Source organism: Poecilia latipinna, unplaced genomic scaffold (assembly GCF_001443285.1).
Source record: "Poecilia latipinna isolate Pla-1442-1.1 unplaced genomic scaffold, P_latipinna-1.0 Scaffold3368, whole genome shotgun sequence".
NCBI classification, from domain to species: Eukaryota; Metazoa; Chordata; class Actinopteri; order Cyprinodontiformes; family Poeciliidae; genus Poecilia; species Poecilia latipinna.
In genome coordinates this window covers 11,070-37,516 of record NW_015115984.1, presented here as the reverse complement: position 1 = coordinate 37,516, position 26,447 = coordinate 11,070, and the positions used below count along the sequence as shown (strand labels likewise).

Here is a 26,447-nt window from a genome sequence, read left to right as displayed (position 1 = left end):
TGCTCTTGGGGGCCCTCTGCTGGCCTGGGTCCCCTAAGCAGCTGATTTGTTTGCTTGTGCCTTGGACTGGCCCTGCTCCCTGGAGTCAGGGAGTGGACCCCGGTGGAGATTGAGGAAATGTTTCATTGGGCAACCCTTTTTTTTAACAATATACGTTTGCTCTGTTTGAAATCATTTGTAAAATTAATTGATAAAAAATAATTTGTAAAACCCCTACTTTTAGCCCTGCACACATGAAAAGCACTGTTGCCTGTCATCCAGTCCAGTGATTTACAGAACACTGTTCAGACTTTAGTTCTACACTGGAGCTCCTTTTTCCATCCAACCCTCCTCCTCCTTCACTTCTCTTTTCCCTTTGAATGGCTCTTGAGAGCGCAGCGGTTGTGAGGCAGCGCTGGGCCTGAAGGGCACTTTTCAGCCTGGCCAGACACACTCGGGTCTTGCTGCTTGGCTGCGCAACATGGGTCACCGCCTTACATTAGGAGGACCCTGCCAAAGTCAGCCAAGCGGAGCCCTGCGACATACCTGGAAATGAATGGACAAAACTCCAACAAAGCAAGCTGACTGTAGGATTTGTCTGCAGTGTTTACATTACTGATATCAAAAATGTGTTTTTCATCTGTTATGTGTCTCATTAGTCGAATTATTTTCTAAGCCATAAATCTTCATCTAGCTAATATTCATAACAAATTTGGAGGGTGGCCAACAGCTCTGATTGGTGCACCTCATCTTGGCACAGTGTGGAAATTAAATGGCCTCGTGTGGAGGGAGTGCGGGTTCTGCTGAGGTCATAAGAAGGGTCCCGGTCGCTGTTATTTACACCGAGTTCACGCTCTATCCATCAACAAGCCTTTTTTCCTCCCCTGATCGCAACGTTATGCGGCCACACCGGAGCGTCTCCTCTGCATCCAACATTCCGATGATCTCGATGCTCTTCGAGGTGGGGCTAAATCCAGCGCCTTTCCAATCACGTCGCGTGGGCGGAGCCTGACTCTCGTGCTCTCTTCGTTATGTCGCCGCCTGCCCAGCCTGTGCTGAACATGACAAAAAGCGAGAGGATGGAGCGGGTGAAGTAAATCCCTGCTGTTTTATTCCTCACAGCCACTTTTCCTTTCTTGTTTTTAGAAGACGGAGCGGGGTTTGGATACAGGAAAAGCATTAGTAGTTGAGAGCAGCTGTCTGTCTGGTTTAGACTCGCAGCCCACAGCAGTTCAGATCAGATTTCACATTCAGCTTCGACCAGCTCAGCTGAGGGAAGCAACCAGAGAGGCTCGTTGCTCCGCGCTCTCCCTCTCTAACGCCACCTTTTTTCTTTTTTTTTTCCTCCCCTGTTGGCGGAGTGTCTCTAAAACGCTCATAGGAAGAAATACCAGGATTTATTTACCCTCTCCTCCGTCCTCCCTTCTTCTCCTCCTCTTCTTCTTCTTCTTCTTTTTTTATTTTTTTTTTTACTGTATTTATTTTTACAGGAAATTATCAGCGTTGGCGACAAATAGAATTAGATAAAAGAAATAAAGGGTGGCCGAAGACATGGACGAGCAGCCGAGGTTGATGCACTCTCACACGGGGGTAGGCATGGCGGGGCACCCCGGCCTGCCGCAGCACTTGGAAGGCACCGGAGGAGCCGACGGCGACGGGAGGAAGCAGGACATTGGAGACATTTTACAGCAAATTATGACCATCACGGACCAAAGTCTGGACGAAGCCCAGGCCAGGTAAGAGACTTCTCGGTTTGGTGTCAGAGGGAGGCGGCGGGAAACTGGAGCTTATTTTTAAAGAAAGCAATAATAGTACATTTATCATATCTGTGCTATATTTATAAAGAAAGCACAACTTTCAACTAATTAAATTTCAAATATAACTTTAAACTATAATATTAAAGCTAAAGGTCGAGCTCAAACCCACAATTAAAAATATTTTTTTAAAGAATGGCGTTTATTGGCGACGTGTCGCCAACTTTAAAAAAGGACTCTTTTTTTTCGAAAATGCAGCTCGAAAAAGCTGCATTTCTCACTTTTTAGTCATGAAACATATCCAACGAGAAACAATGTACCCTAACCGGCAATATACTTTGCTATAGATGACACAAGATTGAGTTTTAAAAATGTCATCCATGTTGTTTGTCCCTTATAAAAGTGAGTGAAGCTTGAGGAATCACTTTGAAGTTGTTGCGCGGTTTCATAAAAACACACAAACGAATGGATAACAGGTACACAACCTAACAGTATTTGTATTTTGTTAAGTAGGAGAAGGAAAGAAATTAAGAAAGGCATGAAAATATGTATATTTATCTGTACAACCTAAATATGTTTAAAATTTGCCACTTTTGAATGAGGCAATTTATTCTAGAAGCAGAGTTAGATTGTAACACCCTGAGTGCTGGCTGTAGCCATTGCTAGTTAATTTACGTCAGACCAATATAATAAAATACTACATAGCTTCATTGTTCAAGCTTGTATGTTCACCCACCTGTTCATCTTCCATTTAACTGTTTAATTAATAATTTTACTTACATTGCTTCCAACACGTAATAAGTTTCTAGTGTTTAGACTTGTTTTATATATTAAACCAAAACTCTCAAATTTATCACTGAAACAGTTTTCACGCATTTTCCAGCCAATTCTATACATACTCACTTACACAACTAATAATCTCTATTTATTCTTGCATATTTTTTATATTAAGAAGTCATGGGTTCAGTTGGGAAAAAAAAGAAGATTATTGTCCACTCAAATCTTTGTACAGTTTTTCAGTGAGTTACAATTTTAATAGAACTTAGCTAACATGTAATTTAGGATATTTCCATTTGTCAAACGTGCTTTTTTTTTTTTAAGGTATTACAGCATCAGCAGCTAAAACATTATGATCAACATCATTAAAATGAGTAGCGCAGAGAAAAAAAACAGCATTTTCAGGTTGTTGAAACTCTTCTGTGTATCTCACGGATTAGAAGTTGGAACTGTTTGCAAATTTTCTTCAAGCAAGATCTGAAATGAAGCCTGGCACTTAAGTTGATTGTATTAGTGGAACACTTGTTGTTCTCCTAGAGCATAATATATGCACACTGAGCTCTTCTCCATTCCCCAGACTTGAGGTCTGTCTCTTTACATTTTTCCTGCCCTCAGTTTTTGCTCACCAAGCCACCTCTCTGTTTCAGGAAACACGCTCTCAACTGTCACAGAATGAAGCCGGCCCTTTTCAACGTTCTGTGCGAAATCAAAGAAAAAACAGGTAGGTCCGATCAGCTCCCACGTCGCCACATCACACTTTGCACGGCCAAGAGCCGTGCAGCAGGTACAGCTACGCGGCGTGCGTTCCCTCCTGCAGCTGTTCAGCACTAGAAACCTTAATAAATCCCGCGCCATAACATGGAGGAAGTTTCTACAGCATAACAGCGGAAAGCAGCGAGCTGGATTGTGACACACACGCTGCTGTCTCCCCCTTGTGAGTTAACTGTCAAGTCTGCTGAATACGTCTGTCTCTATTATGTTTTGTGTCTCTCTATTAAAGCAGTTGTGAAGCAGCATGTCAGCAGAATAATTGCTTTGAGAGAAATAACATACAAGACGTAAAGTCATGTTCCCAGAGCCGTTTCCACCTTCTCCTCACCCCGTGATATATTTTTTATTTTTTTCCGGTGAAATTGTTGCACTTTAGTGTGATCGTGTCTTTTACTCCTCCGTCTGCGACAGCGGTAGAAACTTCCACCGACGAGATGGAAGTTGCTTAAGTGTGCCGGCTTGCTCTCGGTGTGTTTCACACTCATCGGCGCATGAAATCTAACCGAATGGGTGGAGGCCGAGAGGGAGGGTCTCATTGTCTGGAAAGTTGCACATACTTGACCTTTTGGGGACGTTGGTGGCTGTTTATGTTGGTGATCTTCCGTCACCTGGTGCTGTCACGGATGTTTTCATCAGAGCTTATTTTACTGCCTAACTAAACTCCCCTCCCCTTCCTCTTCCCACCTAGCCTGGCAGTTTATCTTGACTTGGCCGCAGCCTCATGAGAGAGAGAGAGCAACAGGGGGAGGAGGTGTGTGTGTGTGTGTGTGTGTGTGTGTGTGTGTGTGTGTGTGTGGGTGCGCGCGTGTGTGTGTGTGTGTGTGTGTTTGTCTTTTGAAGTCCGCTGCTTCTCTCTTCTTTCTGTTGTCTTGGTATGTTTTCTGGAGGGGGGAGTGACACAGATATGCGTGATGTTTCACTCCCTGCAGCTCGCCGGGGTTCACCCAAAGTTCGGCTGAGTGCAAAGTAACCTGGACAGCTTCCTGCCTTCCCGTCAGCTGGTAACCTATTAACACAAGGTGCGGCTAATTGGAGATCCGGGCCTTGCTTGTCGTCACGTTGGAGCCGACTTCTAGGTGGAAGTAGAAAACGTTCCTGCAGTTTTATGCCGGTTCCTCAACTCAGGTTGACGCTGTCTGTTTCTGGATCTCCTCGTCTGTCTTCTCAATAATATCTTTTTTCTTTTTTGTTGGTGTGATTCAGTAAGGCAAAAAAGAGGGAAATGGTCTCAGTACTTTAGATTTAAAGTCAATTTGTTGATTATAATTTTCTGTGTTAAAAACCCCAGCAAATGCTTCTTTTAAAGACAAATTTAGAAAAGCTTGGAAAATAAGTCAACAAAATAATTTGTTTTCTTCTATTTTCATGACTAAATGATGAAAATAAAAATGAATATTATCATTTCTTACATGTGTGAGGTATTTAAAATACATTTTTATGGATGCAGGTGACTTGTTGCTACTAGTTCGGTTAATTTTCTAATTTATTCACATGAATATTTTTAGTGTATTTATTCATATAATTTAACAGGTGTGTTATTGCTGCTTCTGTTATTTCCTGCCATAGAGTTATTAGCAGTAGATAAGTGAAGCTGTTGCTCATTTAATCAGATCGGTGTGCCGCTTTGCTATCAATTCAAACGATAACATTGATGCACTTTTGAACGTTGGTGTTAATGCTTAGACGTCCAGTGCCAAAGGGACTGAATAGTCTCCCCGTCTCCCACCTATTGCTGTGCTCTGCCTGTCAGCTGACTGAAAGATGGCTTTACTTACAAGAAAAACAAATTCCATATTCCATGACATTGTTATTTGATATTTTTGGTGGGTGATGCGGACTTAGAATTTTATAGGAATATTTTGTGGAACTGTTATGATAATGAAAAAGATTATGATAAAAAAAACCCCAACAATTTATTGCTTCTTCTCTTTTAGGTAACTGTATGGCTGTGAGTGGATGGCACATCATTCATATCACCACAAACATATTGATTGTTCTTAATAAACATTCCCATTTGAAACAGTCTTCATCAGAACACCACTTACTTAAAAATGTGATTTATTTCCCTGAGCTGCACTAAGTAACTGCATTTAATCATGTTTTTCAATTTACTGATATTTATTGCTGCTCTTGTAGTGGAGAAAATAGTAAAAACAGCATTTCCGATCATACTGTCAGTTTTGTTTTTTTATTTACTGTAAATAACTGAAATTTATCATGACAACGCATGACAACGATAAATCAAAATTCTTACCATGATGATAATTTTTTCAAGATAAACGATACAACAATTGACCACCTATAATAAATACTGTGATCTACCTGAGTTTCTAACTAGAGGTGCAGAGAAAAAACATGATTCTATAGAGAATCACAGTTCATAGTCCTGGGCACCCAGAATCGATTCAAATGTTCAAAAATCATCAGTAAATTCCTGTCAGGTGTTCGTCTTCGTCATCTTATCATTAATCCTTAGCAGACAATTATCTCTTTAGAATAATAATGGCACTAGGTCATACGCAACTTAAAGAAAAAAAAGTTTTATTTAATCCTCTGCTGTATTTTCTTTGTAGATGTTTTTAATTTCCAAAGCTCCTACCTATTTATAACATTTCTTAACACAAAAACACGGTGGGGCAGCTGGTGGACTGTAGCGCCCCTATCACCAGGCTTATCTGGATTTGTGGGGGAAACCTGCATGCTACTGAGGAATATTATCTCTGCTCCCCGGATACTGAGCTGTTAGCATGTCATGTCATATGAGACACATAGCAACGGACAGAGGTCTCTTCAGAAGTGACTGCTTGACTGAATATACCTGGGATGATCTAAGTTATGACAACATTTTTAATTTGAATGCCGGGATGACCAATTTCTTGGCCAGCTGATTAATTGGTGTCAGTTTCCTTAATTTTGGGAGATCAGTGATCAGCTGATACTTAACATGTTAAGCTGATTTTATCCCCCCACTTATCTAACTCAACAAATGTCTAAAAATCAGACACTGTCATCTTTTGCTCTGCCATGAGACAGATTTGACTGACAAACCGGCTCACCAGGTCATGTCTGCATGCTTGCAGTTAACAATAGTAGCCCAACTTGTTGTCAACTCGGCAACTTTATTGCTTTTTTCAGAAAAAAAAATTGGTATCGGCCAAAATTGGAATCAAGCATTTTAAACATCGGTAATCGGTGATCACCCAATCGGTGCATTCCTATTTGAATTACAATGTTGTGAAGCATAGTATTTTTACTAAAGGTCATGTGACCTCAGACCAGCCCAGCGCTCTGCAGACGTGCCGTGTAAACGGAGCGGTGGCAGTGGCTCATCCTTTTCGGGAACGCTCACCCCGCTCTCTGCCCGGGTGGATCTTCCATCCCAGCATCACACAGTGCCAGCGCTGATCTTGAGTCTGAACTTCTGACCTGTGCTGTGTATATTTTTTTTTTTTGCTGGGTTGAAGCGGGGAAAAGCCGACAGAACCGCGGGGGAGTGCAAACAAGCACAATAGGGGAGGAAAGGCGAAGGAAGGAACACTTTATTTAAACCACGGCCATCCCGTGTGAGTGTGTGTTTCTTTTCGGCAGACAGCGGTTACAGTTCGTCTCCAACGGCTTCATGGATGTCGTTTTGCTTTCGCCATGCAGCTTCAGAATCAAAACGTGAAGCTGAACCCAGCAGTTTATAATAGAAAATCCCTCTGCTCTGATTCTATCAGACACCTTGCAACAACATTAAACCTCTTCCTCACTGCTCTGCCAAGCTGACAGCCATGAAGGAATCAAACAATCCCTCCATCACATATTTTCAAGTTATGTTTTGTCTCGGTCCTCCCCCCCCTTCCTCCCCACCACCTTTTTCATGATTGATGAAAAGGGCCCTTTAGATAAGCAAACGGCTGACAAACTGATTTGGAAAATGAGCCGCTTTGACCTCTGTAAACACTTCGTCAACATCATAAATCTTGAGCTGTGTCAAACAAACCCACTCCTTGACCGAGCTCACTCTGCTTTGACTCTCTGTTTAGTTTCTTTCCTCTCAACCTCAACAAAAGGCCGCCTTTCCCTCGTGCCGTGCGTGTTTGTGTAGCGCACGGTTTCAAGCCTAGGGGATCCTCCAGTTAGGAGAGCGACCAACCGAGTGATGTAATGTTATTTTTTGGAAGGGTGAAAATGGGGTGTTTTACAAGGTGGTAGGGGATAATGTTTGACAGGATTAAAGGAGCCAGAGGTCTGATTGTGGAAGGGGGGTGGAAGCCCTGGACCGCTAAAGTCTCGCCAGGCATGGCTGGAATCTGTCTGCTTGTGTTACAGCCGCTGATCTCGGGACAGTAACGAGTTGCCCACACGGCCATCGGATGTGAAGCTACATCAGGCTGGTGACTTTATTAGCAGCATGATTGATGGAGAAGGAGTTGTTGTTAGCAGCATTAGGGAAGGAGTCATTTAAGTAAAAAGCTTTAGTACATGGTTGAAATTGTGGTTTTTGTTTGAATCATTGCTGTAGCCATTGATTCAAACAATGAACCAATGACTACAGCATTGATTTATTGTTTGTTTTCCAATGATTTATTTTAACTAAAAATACACAGATTAGAACCTAGTGGTTCATATTCAAGATCTTTAACCTGAAAAAATTCAAGGTGTTAATGCATCTCTAAAAAGTCTTAAAAAGTCTTAACCATCACTATCTACAGTAACTCTGAATGTGAATTAATTTTAGTTGCAACATCATTTAATTTCACTTTGAGATCAGTAAAGTATTTTTTAAATTTGAACTTCATGTATTTAAAATTAAAACCTTAAAATATCTTAAATTCATTTAAAAAAATGCAAGTTGGCCTAAAATACATTTATGAATGGTCTTAAATTTTGTCATGGCAGGACTATTTAATCTCATGTAGTTTTGTTTTTTTCATGGGACTTTTCTGTCAGGCAAAAGTTTGGGCCACACAGACATCTTCATTGCGTTCTGGTATTGGAGGCGGTTGAGGCTACAGCTAACTAGCTGTTGATATACCCTTGCTCGCTTGTCTATTTTGGGTCTATCTTGGGTTAAGTATGAATTTAGAGCCAGTTGGCTGGACAATGTCTGTTTTCACCTCTGACTCACTTCTATTGCCAAAGAAAAGTTTCAGCTGGTTACCATGGGGATTGTGGTGCTCTACAGCCTATTGCAGAGAAGCACAAAACTGCTGCCAACTGCCTCAAACAGACCCCAGAAAAATTGCAGGGTTTTTTTTGCCATGCTTGATTGTAGTACAGCAAGATGCCCCAAACATCCACTATATTTATATCTTCTTGCTCTGAAATTCAATTTAAGGTGGCATTAAAAAGGTCTTATGTTTTATTTATTTAACCCTTATTTAACCAGGTAAGTTGGTTGAGAGCAAACTCTCATTTTCAACAACTTAAGAAAGCTTCTTGAAAAATCTTATATTTGACTTGCTGAAACCTGCAGATGCGGTTTGAATACCTGAGACTTCCTCTCAAAACAGTTATAACTGCCTATTTTTATAGTTCACACACAAAATATACTTTTATATGCATTAATGCACACAGTGGGAACTGTTTCCGTATTACCGCTGAAGCTAACACCTTCAGTCTTAATTATCTCTGCTCTTATCGGTACTCTTACTTGGCGCCAATCAGCGCCAAGTAAAGTAAATGGCACTCCGGGATTGGCTGCCTTGCAAACGCCAGCCAATGGCGTGTCAAGTAGCATTGCGCTTTGATATTTCAGCTTCCCAAGCTACATTTTCTTTTGACTATATTATGTATGCTCAACAAAAAAAATATTGAACCTTCAATATTTGGTATTGCTAGCCACTGAAGTTTGGGCCATTTTATCCACTAACCTGCATGTAAAGCATATGGATCATTAATGGGTCACAAATGTCAGTTTGGCAGCATAACTTATTTTATGATGCTATGATCAACAGATGTAGTACACTGACAGCAAATTGTAGTGTGCTTCTTACTGATGTTAAAACAGCAAAGAAAAATAAATTGTGGGTAACCATGGCAACCAGTTAGAGTTTGAAGGCTCCTTCTGCAGTCAAGTCGCATGCGCACTGGCTGAGTTTACAAACAAATAATCCCTCTATCATGTTGCATATTAAAAATCAAGAGAAGTAGCAAAAAGAAGAGACATCCACTTATTGGAGATTCTTTTTTCACTCTCAGAAATGTTGTGTTCTTTATTGTTAAATTGATGATGTTCTCACTTGAAAGCCAAGTGTTTCATAAAAGGATTCAGTGAATAAGTCTCAACGATGGAACTGGAGCTAAAATGAGTATGACCCCCCAGAGTGAGTACGACTGAGGGGTTGTACTCAATCTTCCATCCAGGCAGAGTGAGGACCTCTGCCTGGATGGACATGAGTTGGGAAAGTGTTTTAGGAAATTGACAGAGTTTAGCTTTCCTTCAGAGTCAGAACCACCAGAGTCAGAGCCGGCGCCATAAATGCTGAACTAACACCATTACAGTACGGAACAATGTGCTTACATTATACATTATGCAAATTGTCAGTCCCCTAATTGATACGTGTTAATCATATTAAAGAGCTTAATTAGAGGAATATGAGTTGGTAATTAACATTGACATCAAGGAAAAGGTATGTGTTTTTTTTTTCTTCTTCTTCTCGTCTGACTAAAAAGGAAGTAAACGTTCTACTTCCTGGCCTGCAGGATTCCTTCTCCTCTCCCGACGACCGCTGGAGTACAAGTGTGCGAGAAGAACTTCCGCTGTGGATCACTCAGTGAAGATAGCATCCACTTAGACTGGTAAAAGAGCGCAGGTTCCAACATTGCCCCCTGCTGTCCACTGACGGCTGTGCAGCCTCGCTCCCTGCGGCTTTCCTCCGCTAGCATCACACGCCGCCCTGCTTAATATGTTACGAATTTAATCAAGTCTGCAAATTTGTTATGCACGTTAAATTGAACATGCAATGGCACATGGGGAAGGTGGTTGCCATACCAACCCCCCCAGGAGTTCATTTTCTATAATGCAGTGTTTGGAATCTCATTTCCTCCTCTCCTCTCCTTCCCCCCTACCCCTTACCCCCCCCCCCGCTGCTTCTAGCTGCAGACGCCACCTCCAGGCTTACACTGTAATCCACCCCCCGCCCCCACCCCCGCCCCACTGAGGCAGCTCTCAAACACTGGGAGGCAGAGAGAGAGAGAGAGAGAAGGCGAGGTTTCTCTCCTCGTAGTGGAAATGACACAAATTAATATATGCCGCTTAAACCAGACCAAGATTAATGGTTCCCTTTCGCTCCAGCTTAGTCCCTCTGTCAGTTGCCGGGTGCTCGTTGGACAAAATCAACACTAATCAACATTTATTCCACTTTTGCCCCTGGGCTCTCCGGAGTCAAACCCCCGCCCCCGCCCACCCTGTTAGCCCCCTTCCCACCTAGCCATCCAGCCCTTCCGCGGCCCGTCTCGCCACGCTCTTCACCTCTCATCCAACTCCTCCATACATCATCCTCCTCACAGCGCTCAGCTCCTCAGAGGAGAGCCTCCCCCCGCACCCCCTATCAGGCCACATTACAGTCATGATAGATTTTCTCTTTTCATTTGCATCTTATATTTAACGCAGTAGAGCAGTTGCTCTGTCACCTTACAGCCTGAGCCTTTTTTTTTTTTTTTTTAGTATCTGTGTTTGTAACTGTATCTACACTCAGTTTACACTGCATTATGAGGAACAGGAGATGCATTAACTGCATGCGGGAGCTGGCAGTGTATTTATACCGTGCTTGGTTCTCCAGGCAGGTATTATTTCAGATTTCCCCACTAGCAGGAAGCCGAGCTTCAAGATCCCGCAATAACACTGAGGCCTCCACACGAGTGTTTCCTGAGTTACCGGAGAGCTTTCTGGAAAAGCACAACATGATTGTGGGTGATAAATTTCTCTGACTGGCAGCGGTGGCATCCACTGATCCAGCTCCCCGCACGCATTACACAGCTACCATAAGAACCCCATGAAGGCTCATAACGCAGGAGGCTTTGTTGTTGAGAAAAAGTAGTAGGAAGCAGAGGTGGGAGGTAAACTGAGTGTTAAATTCCTGTTAACTTCAAACAACCACTTATATATAGATATATATTTATATTACAGTTTTTACTTTTTGTCTTCTTTTTATCTTCCTTACAGATGCACCAACCCACTTTTTTCACTTCTGATACCAATAATGACATTAGATTTAGTATTGGTCAATACTGATCCGATGGAGAAAAAGAGCTGAATTGACTCAAATTATTATTATTTTTATTGTTTCAGACCTCTGGTGGAACCAGGTGTGCATTGTCCAATCAGGCCGTTGACAAAATATATGCTGTATGCAAACTGGTGTGACTTGTGAAAAGCTGTCCATTGGTTTGTGATAGTCAGACAGTTTTACATGTTTACATGATTTATTTAATTAGAATAAATTTTAACTAAACTGAATTTGATTCTGGTTATTCATTCAACTACAGCGTTCATCAAACCATTGACCAGTCATTGGTGCAAAATGCATTTTTAGATGTAGAGTCAACAAATTATCATGGAAAAATTTATATTACATGTTTTTGAGATTGATTATTTTGTCAGTACTGTGTGATCGCCACAGAAGCAGACTCCAGGCCAGCCGCTTCTCGCTGCAGTTCAGATTTATTCAACATCCTCCCCGGCACCGCCGTCCTGTTGCCTCACTCCCCTCTGAAGCTGAACAGTGCTTGAGCAGCTGAAGCCTCTCTTCCTGCTTTGTAGAGATGTTTAGCACCGTGTTGTCCATCTTGTCCCACTTCATGGCCAGAGGCGTTGTCACGGCACCAACTGGCCTCATTGAAGTGACACACAGTGCTTTGTCAGCTCTGTGTCTCAGGTGCCAACGTGCGCTTCCTAAAATAAACTGTCATGCAGCGTGGCAGGACAGAGAGATGTAATAGGAGTGTGTTGGGGCCCCCATGCCCTCCCTACCCTTCCTGAAAGGAAACAAATGTTCCACAGCAGAAATGTCTTGTGGCTTTGGACTGCTTCCCAGCCCCGTCACCAACAATGTGGTCAGGAACCTATAGCAGGGAGCGGGGTAGTTTGCAGCATCAGCAGGGGGTCACAACACGTTTTCTCTGAGTGGATAACGCCTTTTATGTGGACTCAGTTATACTACGGACCTGTTAGATTCTGACAGATCTTTATCTGCAGACATCCTCTCCCAGAAATAGCTAATGCTTACTGTTTTGAGCTCCTCTTCCTGTTTTATAAACGTCTGTCATAAAAGGAGGATGTGCGCTTGGTTGGAGCTCCGTTCAGATGTCCGGAGGTTGGAAATGGTGAGCATGTGTGGTAGCGTTTAGCTGTTAGCGACCCGTGTGTTCATTAGCTTCCTGGAACATTTATGGGACCAGTTGTTGAAAGTGAAGTTAAAGCGCAAAATGTTTAAAGTCTTTAGTGATGAAGAACAGAGAAACAGAAGGCTCCTGCAGGAGGACAGGAAGAGGCGTAAGATGTTTCACAAAGCATCTACTGGGGCCTTGATAACTTTTCTCTAAACAGGTTTCAGGCCAAATATGGGAAGAGAAAAGGGACAAATTACAATAAATAGAAAACATGAATAGTAATTTAAATGTTTTATTAATACATTTGTTAAATACATTTGGAAATAAATACACAAATAATTTATATAATATGTATTACTTGATTGTTTTATTACATGTGCTGCAAATAAAAAGTATTGATTTAATTTTTAAAAGCATATAGATAAAAGGATATTTTGTAGCTGCCTGTGCAATGAGAAGCTGGAGATGCTCTCCTGGATTATGTGACCAGAAAAATGCTTTTTTCTTTTTGAGTAACCCAGAAAAACCCAATAAAACAAACAGCTCAAGAAGTGCTAAAAGTATGCACACCCTATTTAAATTTTAATGAGATGTCTCAACCTACACATCTCTCATACATGTGTAGGATGAGAGAGGGTGAGTAGAGGGATGTTTGGTATGGGGTCCCTGAAGTACAAACCACTAAACACAACGTCTTGGGACAAACTGAACCATGTCTAGGGTTTTCTGGAATCAAAAGAAATTATTTAACATCAGGGGTAAAAATAAAAAAAACACACAAGAATTCACTCCACTGTTTATACAAAAGTAAAGTCAGAATACAAAAGCTGTGTGAAGAGCTCTAAAGGGGAAAATAGCAGCTAGAAAAGCTGGAGTTTTGCATCCTTGGAAAAGGAACAGGAGTATTGGTAACACAATGCCAAGTGGGGAAGACATCAACAGAGATTATAGAGAAGCGCCTGTTGCTGCTCATCAATCTGGGAACGATTACAGGTTCTGAACAATTTAAAGTCCATCAAACGACGTTTAATCAGAAGAAGGTGTCCTCCTTACCAGGAGTAGATATTGCATCTGATTCAGCATGCATGCAGGTGCAGTTTGATCTCAAGTTGAAAAATTGCATCTGAAAGAATCACGTGTCTTCTGGAACAGCGTTCCATGTGTAGGATGAGAGAGGGTGAGTAGAGGAATGTTTGGTACGGTGGCCCTGAAGTACAAATCACTAAACACAACTACAAATTTAAAAACACAACATTAACAAAACAGAAGAGGTAGGTCTTAGTGGGAAGCCTAAGACATTTCTGATTGGATGACGGCACTTTTGACTTAAGAACCAGAAGATCTTTTGGCTTCAGGTAATTGGGTGAAAGTATGAATGCTACTGGTGATGGAAACATATCTACCGCAGTCCAAGGATCTTTTCAGTCGGGACGTTCTACGAAACTTTGTTCGACTTCGTTCTTTTTCACAGTTTGGGCAATACATGACTGCCTGCCTGTACAAATGACATAATAACTTCTTCTAAAGTCTAAAGTGTTGTCCAATCAGCGACGCCTCAGATTTCCTATCGCTTCTGTTTTGTTGATGTTATTGTGTTTTGTAATTTGTAGTTGTGCTTGGTTTTAGAATATGTTGTGTTTTTAAATTTGATTTGCTGAAACAGTTTGCCTGTCGGGGCCACCGTAGTTTGGCCATAATGAACAGCACCCTGTTTGATGAACAGGTAGTGATTTTGGCTTGTTGTTTAGTGACAGAACCTTCAGACTAATCAGAAAACAGTTAATATAACTTTATGTTGAATTCCTCTGTCTATGTTGACACTCTTACTATGATAAAACATTGAAAAATGAACATCAGTTTGAGAAAATCCTGATGGACATCATTAGCCCTTCTCTTACATTTTATGATGAAATCATCTTGAAATAAATGTCGTTGCTCCTCTGGAAGCCGACTGGCCGGCGTGTCGCCTCTCCTTCGGCAGATAAACCCCGCTGCTCCGTCCTTTCGCTTCAACAAAAAGCTGGTGTTGATAAGTTAATATTCTGACAACAGAGATGAGATAAAGAGGTTTTAAGAGTTTGGAGGATAGCGTAACCTTGATAAAACGCTCATCTCACTGACACTGATTTTCTCCATCCATCTTCATCCGATCGGAGGTATGCAAATGGCGCCCTGGGCCGGGAGCGCAGTACAGTGCTGTTAAATGGCCCATTTCAAATGTTCTTTGTAGCACGCTGACTTTACCCCCTAAAAAGGCAGGGGGGAAAAAAAACCTGTCAGCTCGGCACAAACTCAAGTCTTTTTTGGCGGCATTTTTTTTTTCACCTTTATCTTACGTCTCCTTCTACACCCAACACTCTCCAGCTTCCCTCCTTGTGCGCCATACAAATTAGGCAGACACTGACAGTGTCAGAGCGGCTAGTCATGAAATATTAACAGCTTGTAGAGAGTTTTACATCGCTACATTCCTCTTCATTTTTAACTATGTCAGCACAGACTGTGAAACATTTATTTGTGTGAGTTCAGGGAGACTATTACCCTAACACCCCCACACACCCCCAGCCCCACCTCCATGCTGTAGATGATATCTATCAAGCTCTGTTTCACTCCAACCATATTTGCCTCCCAAATGAAAGTGACAATTTGTGCCTACCAATGCTACATGATCTCCGGATGCAAGATTTTATTATAGCAAGGCACTCATTGCCATATAAACCTTGTAGTGGTGTGTTTGTGAGTTGGAAGGTAAGGCAGGCAGATATGAATAATAAATCTGACGTAGTAGAGAGCTGCTTGGTTTCTTTTTCTTTATCACCTGCATTCTCACGTTTAGCTGGGTGGGCGGGGATGGCCCCTGTGTTCCTGGTCCTTTTTTTTTTTTTTTTTTTTCGTGGATGGCCTCTGTAAAGATGGAGCTGTCAATCATCTGCAGGCTGGCTGAATCCTGAGAGGCAGCATGGCTCCTCTGTGAAGGACTGGAACAATGACTTTCTGTTGTCACGCAGCGTCCTGTGGACACAGCTCTGGCTTTTAATTAAAAACACCCTGTCAGTTTGGAAGGAAATAGCAAGGCCTAGTGCTGCTTAACATGCTATTGGCTAGCTTTTCCAAATCAGCCAATCAAGGAGCTGCAGGAGCTGATTGGCCAGAATTAATGAAGAGATACAGAAGACTGAAGACGGCATTAAATTCAGATTTTTGGGGCCATGATTTGATTCAAAACTAATTTTTCATTGAAAATGATTATTCGTAATGGTTTCTCCTTCAATTTATTACAGATGCACCGATCTGATGTCAATATCTGTATCGGATCGGTATTAGCCAATGCTAAACCTTAAATATTGACATCGATATCGGAATTGCAAAAAGTGGATCGTAAATCCCTACAATACATAGGTGTAGAAAGGATCTTCTACCCCAGTCTGTTGTGCAAGGCAGAATGACAAATGGAGTCTTTTTCATATTCATTAAGTTTTAAACATTAATCCATGTTTAGATGGAATCACTCCCTCCCTGTAGCCTCCATTTTGTTTTTTTGAAATGGTCGCAGAGAGAGAGCCACACCTTTCTACAGACAGCCTCCTTCATGGATGAAAATGTTTCAATTTCCATATAGAAGTTTTAGCCACTTGACAGTGTTTGTAGTTATTTAGTGAAAAGTCATTCAAATGTGCATAATTTATCACCAAGTCAGATAAACGCTCCTTAAAAGTATTCATGTCACCTGCATATACAGAACCTGGACAGTGGAGGCAGACTAGATTGACTAGAGGGAGCTGACTTCAAACTCAGCTCCCTCTGAGTTTGAAGTCTTAGAGGGAGCTTTATTCTGTTCGGGTATCTTTAAGGATACCTGAGCAGGTATCCTTAAAGGATACCTTTAAGGTATCCTCTTTAAGGATACTGATGACGATGTATGGCTCAGGTAGTTGTCAGCACGGCGTGAGTATAAAATATTTATGTTCCCCACTGTAAATGTAATTTTCTAAGCTAACTTTTGGAACAAGCTAAAAAAAATGTTGTCAGTGTTGTAATTGAGATTGTGAAAAATAATCAGAGGACACTATAACAGAAAACAAATCCTCCAAGTTTGAATTGAAGGACTCTGAAAGCATTTCGTCTCATTGCCACAGAGGAGTCCAGCTCATTATTTGCAGTGTTGCCCTCGGCACCTTAATATACTGTTTCACAAATGAAATCTGCCGTGCAACAGAACAGCTAGAGAAAGCTGAGAAACTGCTTCTAGACTGCAGGACAAAAGTGTAGCGTCTAATGGGGTCTATATACACTGTCTTAGTTTGCTGCTAACTCCTGGGACTCGGAGGGAAATCAGAAGGAAAATGTCTCCGTCTCTTCTCTCTGCCGCGTGGGAAGTCAGGTAATGAGGTGCATCCTCCTCTCTTATTACGTGTGGCTGGGGCTTCCTCTCCTTCTGACTGATGACGATGTGTGGCTCAGGTAGTTGTCAGCACGGCATGATTAATTAAAAGCAAAATAAAGCCAGTTTGTCATATTGTTGTGACTGCGGTCAGAGAGCAGGGCAAACTCTGGGGCCGACACTGCTGGAGCCGCACCAAGGTTACTACAGTTAACTAAAACTAACGGAGTAACAAAAACTGAAATGGGGAAAAACTATAATTAACTGAGACTACTTTGTGTGTTTATAAAACTAACTAAGAAATACTCAGATTATAGATCAAATATTCTAGGATTTTGTGTTTATCAATCTATTTATTGGCCTTTCGAGCTGGTAGGAAATGAGTCCCCCCCACATAAGTAGTTTACATCAGCTGTCGGCATATTACAGCTTTCTGTAATTATCCTGGCGGCGCTAATGCTAGTTCGCAAAATAGTAACAACAAAAGTTGGGAGAAAACACCAGTCAGTTGGTTGTTAAACAATAATTGAGTAAATCTTTTGAAAATGGTGTTTTCTGTTGGGTGTTCATTATCCAATCAATGTATACAAAATCACAATATAACACTCCACCTGAAAATTAACCAAAGTATGAATAAAACTAAACAATATTTAGCTAATAATAACTAATATAAACTAGAAAACACACTCTAAAAACAAATTAAAGCAAACTGAATTAGACAAAAAGTTACAACAAAATCAAGTACAAAGACAAATCCAAAACTATCATAACCCTGAGCCTCACCTCTGCAACTCGTCTGGTTCTGCTGCTCCTCGCCCAATTCCCGTCGCCTCAGAGGGAGCTTTATTCTTTGAGCTTGTTGCTGCTCAGACTTTCTCCGTGCCGACTCGATAACAATTAGGAGGCGTCTGCTTTGGACCGGGTCTCAGAAAATGGAAGCGTGCTGAGCGAGGCAGACTTAATGAACAGCTCTAGAAGAGAGAAAGAGAGAGATCCTTTGTGTGCTGAGTTTGAAGTCTCAGAGAACCACAGTTGAAGCTGCTTTTGATTTTGCGTGTTTGCGAAGTGTACACTCACTGAGACTTCTCAGCTGCAAGCTGTAGCTATTGCTGCACGCCCAGAGAGGAGAGGAAGTCTTGTTTGTGTTGGCCCGCGGTGTTGCTCTCAGCGTGCAGCCCGGTCCTTGTCAGCAACCCTGTCAGATCTGTCTCCGGCTGGTTCCACGTCATAAAGGCCGTCCCGTCCTGGGAGAGACAGGTGTCAACGTGTGCTGCCTCCCATTCCGCCTGCACGCTCATCCCGCCGCACAGGAGCAACCGGTTTGAAGCCCAGCAGCTCGGAGAGATGGAAGCATGAACATCCAGGAAGGCTTTTCCTCCAAAAGCAGGATCCAGTCCTGTAGTGCCAGAGAACCAGCTTGGTGCCACATCACTATAGATGCATTCATACCAACACTGTTTAGTCCACTTTAATCCAGCTGTAGTTTTTGCTTAGAAATTCCAGTTCATTTGGGGAGGTGTGAATGCATAATCAAACTCTGATGTACACCAAAAGAGATAACTCTGGTCCGCCTACAAACCTAGGTCTTGGTTTGGTTGAAGTGAACTGTGGTTTGGTTCAAATGAATATACAATTGCCAAATGGACTGGAGACGGCTCCAAAAGTAGGTAGCGGACAATAGCGCAAAGCATTCTGGGTAAATACAACCAAACAAACGATTGAGTCACTAGCGGGAGAAATTGACTTGTTGGTCTTTTACCAATGATTAAACTGAAATACTACAACTGCTTAAATCTCACACCACTTCATTTTTGCTTACATTTTATGAAGAAGAAAGTTGTGCTCAGTTTCTTCTGAGGTTTTCATGCCGTTTCCTTCAATGGTTCTTGGTGTAGTGCCACCACAGGTGTAAACAAGTTTTTCAAAGGGTTTTTTATCGTTTGACACAGTGCAGTGTGAAAGAGAACCACAGCAGCTGAAAATGTAACAAATGCCAGGTCCGGTAGACTCGGTGTGTCTCTGAACATGTCTCCTCCAGTGATAGTTTGGTCCTCCTTCTGGTATATTCCGACCTTGTGATTGGTTGTCTGTCACCTTACAAAAGCAGAACTGGTGTAGCGCATGGTTAGATCTCAATGCATTGCAGAGCGGGGCAGCGTCCTGACTGGCTGACACAATGACTGACAGATTTATTATGTTCTTTGAGAAATACAAATGAAAGAGATTCATGAAAACGCCTTCCAAACAGACCGCACTCATCCATCCTCAGAGAGAATCACTGGTTCCTTTGTTTGAATTGTTCCTGCTTTGCACAGAGGCTCTGCTTCAGCTAACAATGTGCTTCTTCTACAAAGGAGCTTATGAAGAAGTTCTCTGTTTGTGGAGTTAACAGGATTTCTTTTTTGAAAGATATGGATGACGGGGTAAGCAGAGGTGTGGGTTGTCAAAGGAGCACCTGCAAGACTTTGGCAGTAAGAATTGGATGAAGAATCACCTATTATTCAAACTACTATATTAGCACCAGAATAGCTTGTTGCACTGGGATACTTCCACTATCACAGCTCCACAATATTTCCTCTGAAAGTTAAATTACCTGACAAAGCACTGTTCTGTCGCTGTTTGAGACTCTTATTTTGAAATAAAAGAAAAAGTAATTATTGAGTTTAAAATTAGTTATCTGATGAAACACTAGCTAACAATAACGTGCAAAACTTTGTTCATATTCCACTAATAAAAACAAAACATTATTGTGCAATTGCTGTGTCTTTATTAAAAAAGAAACACAATTAAAATCACTCATAAATAAATTTGTTCATGTGATAAATTATTAAAAACACATGCCTTACCATCATCCTCCTACCACTCACTTCCTGTCATCTTTGTTTTTTTTTCACCTGTAACAGCATAAGGTTATTGATCACGACTAGTGTGATGCAAAAAGTAATTCCATCCATCCAGTTTTGTCAAATGCCAAAAAGCACCTCACCCTAGCACGAAAACATTTTACCGAATGTTAACCGAATTTCAGAGACTCTATTCCAATTTACGCAATTGTATGGTCAATGGAAATGCAGCTAGTTTCCTGTAGACTCCCTAACTACCCTAACCTTTCCATTGCTGTTTGGGACTCTTATTCTGAAATAAAAGAGGAAGTAGTTCTTGAGTTGCCGCGTTGTTTTGACAATCAAATTTTTGCTAGCCTACCAGATAACTCTCACTTCTATAAGCACCGCAGAGGCTGCCAACACTTTTAAAGGTTTCATCTGGCAGCCGTCTAGATAATTCATAGATTCGATTTGTCAGGCACCTTGAGTCTGCAGGTTGCTAACTGTTTGTTGCTAACAAATACATCTGAGTTGCATAACAAATACATCGGAGTTAAACTAAATGGCTAACTCACAGTCTTTCAGTGTGTCTGGACTGCATTTGATGAAATCTAGAATTGAAATAACTATACAGTTTTTCACTGTACCTACAAACACAAATCAAGATTTATGAAACATGACACAATCTCTTTGTGAAAGCACAAAAACTTGTTTAGTATTAAAACTCCACTGGAATGAGAGGAGTATAAAAAATCACCAAATACTAGATTGAATGAGAGCATAATGGCTAGACTAGATTAATTTATAGCTATTAAATGTTCTTTAGAACACAGTTTTTTTATTTACTTTCTCTTGTGGAAAAAAACAAAAACAAAAAAAAAAACACATGTTGCTAAAGGAGCTCCATATGGTCAATTTCTACAAAACTGCATTGGTTGAGGGCTGATTGGACACAACATTGGGTTGGATTTTATATTTCAAGTGTCGTTCATTCTCGCTTTGCCATATCTGTAGTATATTTGGCTAGCTGGATGGACTTTAACCGCCCTGATGTGTATTTCATTTGACTGATATGCTAAAATCCATGGAAAGTCGAAAGGACTTTATATAATGGTAAAGAACTGAAAGTGTCTGGAAAATGTGAATCAATATCTTTGTGGCAATTTGTAGCAATTAGAAGGTTTTATTTAGACTCCCAGGGCTTTCAGACAGACGGTTTAATGCTCGGCAAATATTTAGTTGTTATTTAAATAGATCAAAGCTAAGAGCTACATCCACTTTTGGTCTTTTAATGCATCAAAAGTGCATGCTTTTGGCATGCACTTTTTAAAAACAGATTAAAAATGCAATTAAGATTTCTTACTCCTGCATTCCACTACTATCCTTTGGAAATAAATTGTTATTTTCAGAGAACTAGAGCCACCAGATCAGAACATGTTACACCAGATAACTGCTGGATCCATTTGTGCCACTGGAGTGCTGAATAGTTCTCTCCAAGGTAGAAAGGCGCAACAGCAAGTTTCCAGCAGGAGCAACAAAGCAGGCGTTCATGTTTGGGACCGTTCCTCTGGTCTGTACGAGCAGAGCTCACACACACGGCTGCACACAGAACACAATCTGTCAAAACTGACTTTCTGGATGTTTTTCTAAGAGCAGACAGGTAAAGAAGAGGAAGAATCTACTAGAAGTTGTTTTTCTTTCTGTGGAATATTCATTCATAGCAGGTAGATTTTAATTCAGCTCAGGCCCTGGAAGGCACGTGTCATGGCTGTGATCTTGTACTGCTTCAGTTTTCTCCCTCTGTGTTGTTTTTGCAGTCATCTAAATTGATGCGGGGTGAAGGCAGACAGAGATTGCTGTATTTTTAATGTCTTTCAGCAGCCGCATTAAGTGTGCAGTTTGTATGGTGGCTGGGAGAGGAGTGGGGTTTGAGGGGGGGTCAAGAGGTTGCTGGCTGCTGTGACATTAATAATTTAATTGCAGCCGCCGATCCGAATGCTGCAGGAGCTCCAAGTGATGGATATTTTTAATGATACGGAGATCAACGCCCCGGCGCGCCACCACGTTGCGTCTGTCAGCGGGAATCCGAGGGCGATTGCGATATTGTTTCTGTTCTGATCTTTTTGTCTGTCAGTGGGGGGGGAGGTTGGGTGGAATGGAGCTGAAGGTCTCTGGCCTGAGCGAGTGTGTCCCTCTCCCCACCACTGTCAATGCTGACGCTCCTCATGTTTATTTCATTTTGCGTCTGGGCTGTCTCGTTTCCCTATCCTCCAATGTCATTAACGCTCCGAGCCAGGACCCTGCAGCGCCGCGTCTAATGAATTCCTCTGCGGCTCCCGCGCTCCCCTCCCAGTTACCCCCAGCTCAAGGTGTCAAATTAAAACCGGCTGAGAAAAGTGCCAGGAACCGGTCTGGGCGAGCGCCTGTTTGTTTTAAGCTCTTCCCACCAACCGCTGAGGCGCTGATTTCCTGATCACTGAGGGCAAACCAACTTTTAATCATCCAATTAAGAGACAAGCCGGTGGACACGCTCCCTTTCACCTTTGTTTTTCTTTTTTTTGTGTGTGTGTGTGTGTCGAGATCGATGGGATTGCTTGCCGTTCATAAGTTGTTGCTGCTGGCATTTTTGGCTCTCCAGGATAATTTGGGGGATGAAGTCAGCTGTGAGCATGCCTGGTTGGCTGCTAATTGCACTTTATTTAGCTGTCATGGTGAGCAGTGTAACGAGCCCCGACGTGTTACGGAGCCGTGGAACTACGGAGGGGGAAAAAGCTCTCCCTACGTTCACCCTGCTTTCATCTGGCATTCTGATGAGCCTTTTCACCTCACACACTGTAAATCAGAGATGCACCAATCAGGAGGCTGGAGATGCAACAGGAATCAGTCAGTTTGTCCCTTGATTGGCTCTTATCAACAATCAGCAGGTTAAATCCTTCATTAAATGTATCAAACTTCAAAAATTGGTCTATTTTCAGCCTATTGATGCATCCACCAACCACATGTGCTTTGATTCATGTTGTTTTCCGATTTATGAGAATCAGATGAAAGGTAAAATCTAGTTGTAGAACTCCAAAAAATGCATTTTATTGAGTTAATCGCCTTGTATTCACTAAATAAGCAACATATTCAATTCAAAAACCCTGTTTGCTGCTAAATTATTAATGTGAGCTCAGCAGCAAATTTATATTGTTTTTAATCTGTTATTCAGGTTATTCAACCATCAGATTGGTGCAAATCTCTATTCTACCCATTCATCTTCCTGAGTTTCATGAACTCCTGATCATTCATGGGACTCCTTCAGAAATGAGGCTGCCACAAGGTTAGCATTCAGATGCTATTTTAGCCTTGTATAGCTTTCCTGATAGGCTAACTCCTTTTAGCACAACTTGAACACAACAATAGTTTTTTCCAGTGTTCGATCAGATAAATTTCTTAACCCATAGTGAGGCAAGAGAGGCAGCTTCTGCTGTTTGCTGATGTCACTTGCAGATTTATGGCCGTACCAGAAACTTGTGAATACAAAGGTTCCGGGCGGAACTTCTGAATGTAACGTATAAAAAAATATATATAATTGCATTAAAACTTTAATGTGTTAAAACCTACGTAATTAACTGATCACAATTAATGCATTAAAATCTAGGCCCCATTTGAACAATATGAGCTAATCTCAAACGAACATTGTTTCTCAGGTAGTGCGTAACAGCTTGGGTTTGATGACACAGTCCAAACATGTGGCATGTACTTTAGCTATAAGTGAGGCCGCCACTGTTCTATAGCGCAGCTTAGCTTTCCCAATAGAAGTGACCAGAACATAGTCAGAGACACTGGCCCTCCTGTGTGGCTCCCTCTGCTTCAGTAACGGCACTGCTGGATGGAAGATTGTCAATCAATTCATCAGAGCAGCGCGGGTGGCTTCTGTAGGGGGAAGGGAAGGCGGGTGGTTAAAGGCAGCATCGAGGAGTGCAATGCACTTATGGCTCCCTGTTTGCAACCAGAGCCGCTGCTGCAGAACGCTTAGAGGAGTGAGGAACTGCACACCTATCATCCCCCCAAGATCACAAAGGAATCCTTCAGATGAATCCTGTGGGATCTGCACTGGAAGTACATGGCTTGTTAGTCTGGAGGAAGGCGCGCCTTAATTAAAGACGCGTTAATAGGCCTGAAAAGGCCGCATCTCCACTTTAGGGGAGATTTGTGGAATCCGTGCTGTGATGTATTTCAATTAAAGATCAATAAAAAAAATAATGAGGATGCTATTGAGAACGGCAGGCGGCTCATCGGGACGGACCGAGCAGCTCAGCTGTTTCTCTGCTTCGTGGAGTTCTTTAGTCCAGTTTTTGAAGAACACACACACACACAAAGCAGACATTCGCTTCTGGAGGGAGTGGCCAACGTGTTGGCTTAATTAAATTTCTTTCTTCTCCCCATCACCCTCCTCCCCTCCCATCACCCATCCTCTCCTCTGTTTTCAGCTGGCAGAGCAGCAGAGTGGCTCGGAGACACGGAACACTAGTTGTGCTGGCAATTATGTTAATGGGATGCTATTAGGCCATGATTCCGTATGAGCGATCGGGGAGAAGAAGAGCCCCGGCGGCGGGGAATGATAACGGAGCGTGCGCCTCGTTGATACGGCTCCAGCAGGACAATTTGCATAATGAACCCTCCCCACTAACGAGGGGTGTGGCCTAGTGGCGAGGCGCCGAGCCACTTAGGAAAGCTCCGGAGTCGCAGCGTGAGGCGAGCCGACACCGAGAGCACGACGTGACAGAAAAGATTCATGGACTTCACTGGTGGCTGTGAAAGCCATTTTGGCACAAATGGAAGCGTAGCATGCACATCCTCCAGCTTCCTGTGTGCGCTCTGCTCAGCGTCTCCTCCTTCAGGGAGACGCGACAAGACTCCGTTCCCCTCCTAATGCACTCGGATCTTGAAAAATGAATGAAGAAATCTCCATCCTGCTCACATTTAGCCACCTAGCTTGGACTCAGTAACATCCAATGTCTTTTTTTATCTTGTTTCTCCTGTGAAGTGTTGGCTCATATATAGTATTGTTATTTCTGGCAGCTCTTTTCTAAAATGTCTTCCATAAATAGGAACAAATCAAATATTCATTATGCTGCCATTGTCAGTTTATTCAGGTTTTTTTTCTATACTTTCAACTTTTCTCTTGAGAGTCATTTTGCATTGAATGTGCAGCACACACACACACGCACACATGTAGATTTTTGTGTGATTCACTGAGAGCGAGGCGGGGGAACCACCTGGGGGCACCGGAGCCCGGTGGGTTCCCTTGGCAGCAGCAATAAAACAAGCAGAGCAGAGATCGCTCCTTCGTGCTCACGTATTTGATCACTCGTTGTTCCCTAATTTATTAAACCTAGGTTACACACTGACACTGCTGACCCAAATCCTATCAAGTTGTTGTTAATCTGAGGTGTTTTCCAACCTGATGCCTGTCGTGATAAAAAAAATAAGTCAATTAATCACATGAAAGATGAACATGAGCTCGATAAGTTTCAGTTCCATGGTTTTTAGTTTCGTCATGATTTCTGTCTCTTTCTACCAAAGATGGATGACAAAAAGCTTCACTCTGGTGCATCGACCGACACCCCTCCTTCTCGTTTCCTTAGTAACGGGCTCTATTGGAGGTGAACACAGCACACAGGACGCAATAGAAACAACAGTGACAAAAGTTGAAAATTTTTTAACTTTCTTGTATTGCGTTGCTAGTCCATGTGTGGCTAGCCTGCGTGTGGCTAGCCTGCGTGTGTACAAGCTTGAAATCACATGTATGAATTTTGCCAGTCCTTTGCCTGGACGACTGCAAAAGATTAGCAAGCGAGGTCCGTAGAAAATGAATGGAGAGTGTTGAGTCATTATTTCGTTTTTGTTGTAAATAAACAAAACAATACAACAAACATCATAATCAGCCGATCTTTTCTACGCATAATTGCGCTAACTGGACAAATGAAAGTTGTGTTGTTTTTATGCGTTTGTCAAAGATTGTGAAGTTGTTGGTGTATTTAAATGTGCTGCACTGGGGCAGAGTTACCAGATAAATCTGTAATTCAGTAAGTTGAGGTTAGTGTTTAAAAAAGTTTTAGTTAGTATAGCAGTTTTTCTGTATTGGATCGCTGTGAGGTGATACTAAGCATGAGATATCAATATTGGTATCGGAAGTGAAAAAAGTGGATCCCTATTCTTTATGCTTTTGGTTAACAATGGTCTCAAAACGACAATATCATCGTTTATCGCAATAATTTCTGGAACAATTTGGAACATTTGTCATTGCGTCCACGGACACGGTAGTGTGTGTGTTTCACCTCTTGATCTTATCGGAGCGATCTGGAAGCCCAAGGGAAGACATTAAACACCCACAGCGCCCCCCTCAGGCAGCTCCCCATTGTCATCCACCGCCTTAATGAGAGCTCCTCCTAATGATGTCAGCGGCTGCAGCGTGGGGACACATCCACAGTTAGATCCCCACCTCCGCCCGCTCTCAGACGTGACCGCTATGCTGATGAATCCAGCGGATCAATAATTTAGACCCCGGCTCCTGATGATGTGTAGTGTGTGTGTGTGTGTGTGTGTGTGTGTGTGTGTGTGGGTTGGGGGGGGGGGGGGGGGGGGGGGGGTAATCTGTGT

General features: G+C 42.2%; 1 protein-coding gene and 1 long non-coding RNA gene across 3 annotated transcripts in view; one reads left to right on the top strand and one right to left on the bottom strand.

Annotated features, from left to right (window-relative positions):
- Positions 1–833: 833 nt before the first annotated feature.
- The window catches only part of LOC106940806 (pre-B-cell leukemia transcription factor 1-like), a 30,306-nt gene continuing 4,692 nt past the window's right edge, over positions 834–26,447 (top strand). Inside the window, exons 1-2 of one of the 2 annotated variants that reach the window (XM_015023635.1) lie at positions 834–1,715; positions 3,158–3,231. In XM_015023635.1, the coding sequence (XP_014879121.1) occupies positions 1,531–1,715; positions 3,158–3,231 (259 nt within the window). In that variant the 5' untranslated portion in view covers positions 834–1,530. Of the gene's footprint in view, positions 1,716–3,157; positions 3,357–26,447 lie in introns of those variants that run through there. The other variant, XM_015023634.1, reaches the window with a different exon arrangement.
- On the bottom strand, positions 13,428–18,457 carry LOC106940807 (uncharacterized). Its single transcript, XR_001423207.1, has 3 exons — positions 18,055–18,457; positions 17,761–17,948; positions 13,428–14,846 (listed from the first exon to the last, which is right to left on the bottom strand). It is a non-coding gene; the product is annotated as an uncharacterized LOC106940807 (long non-coding RNA).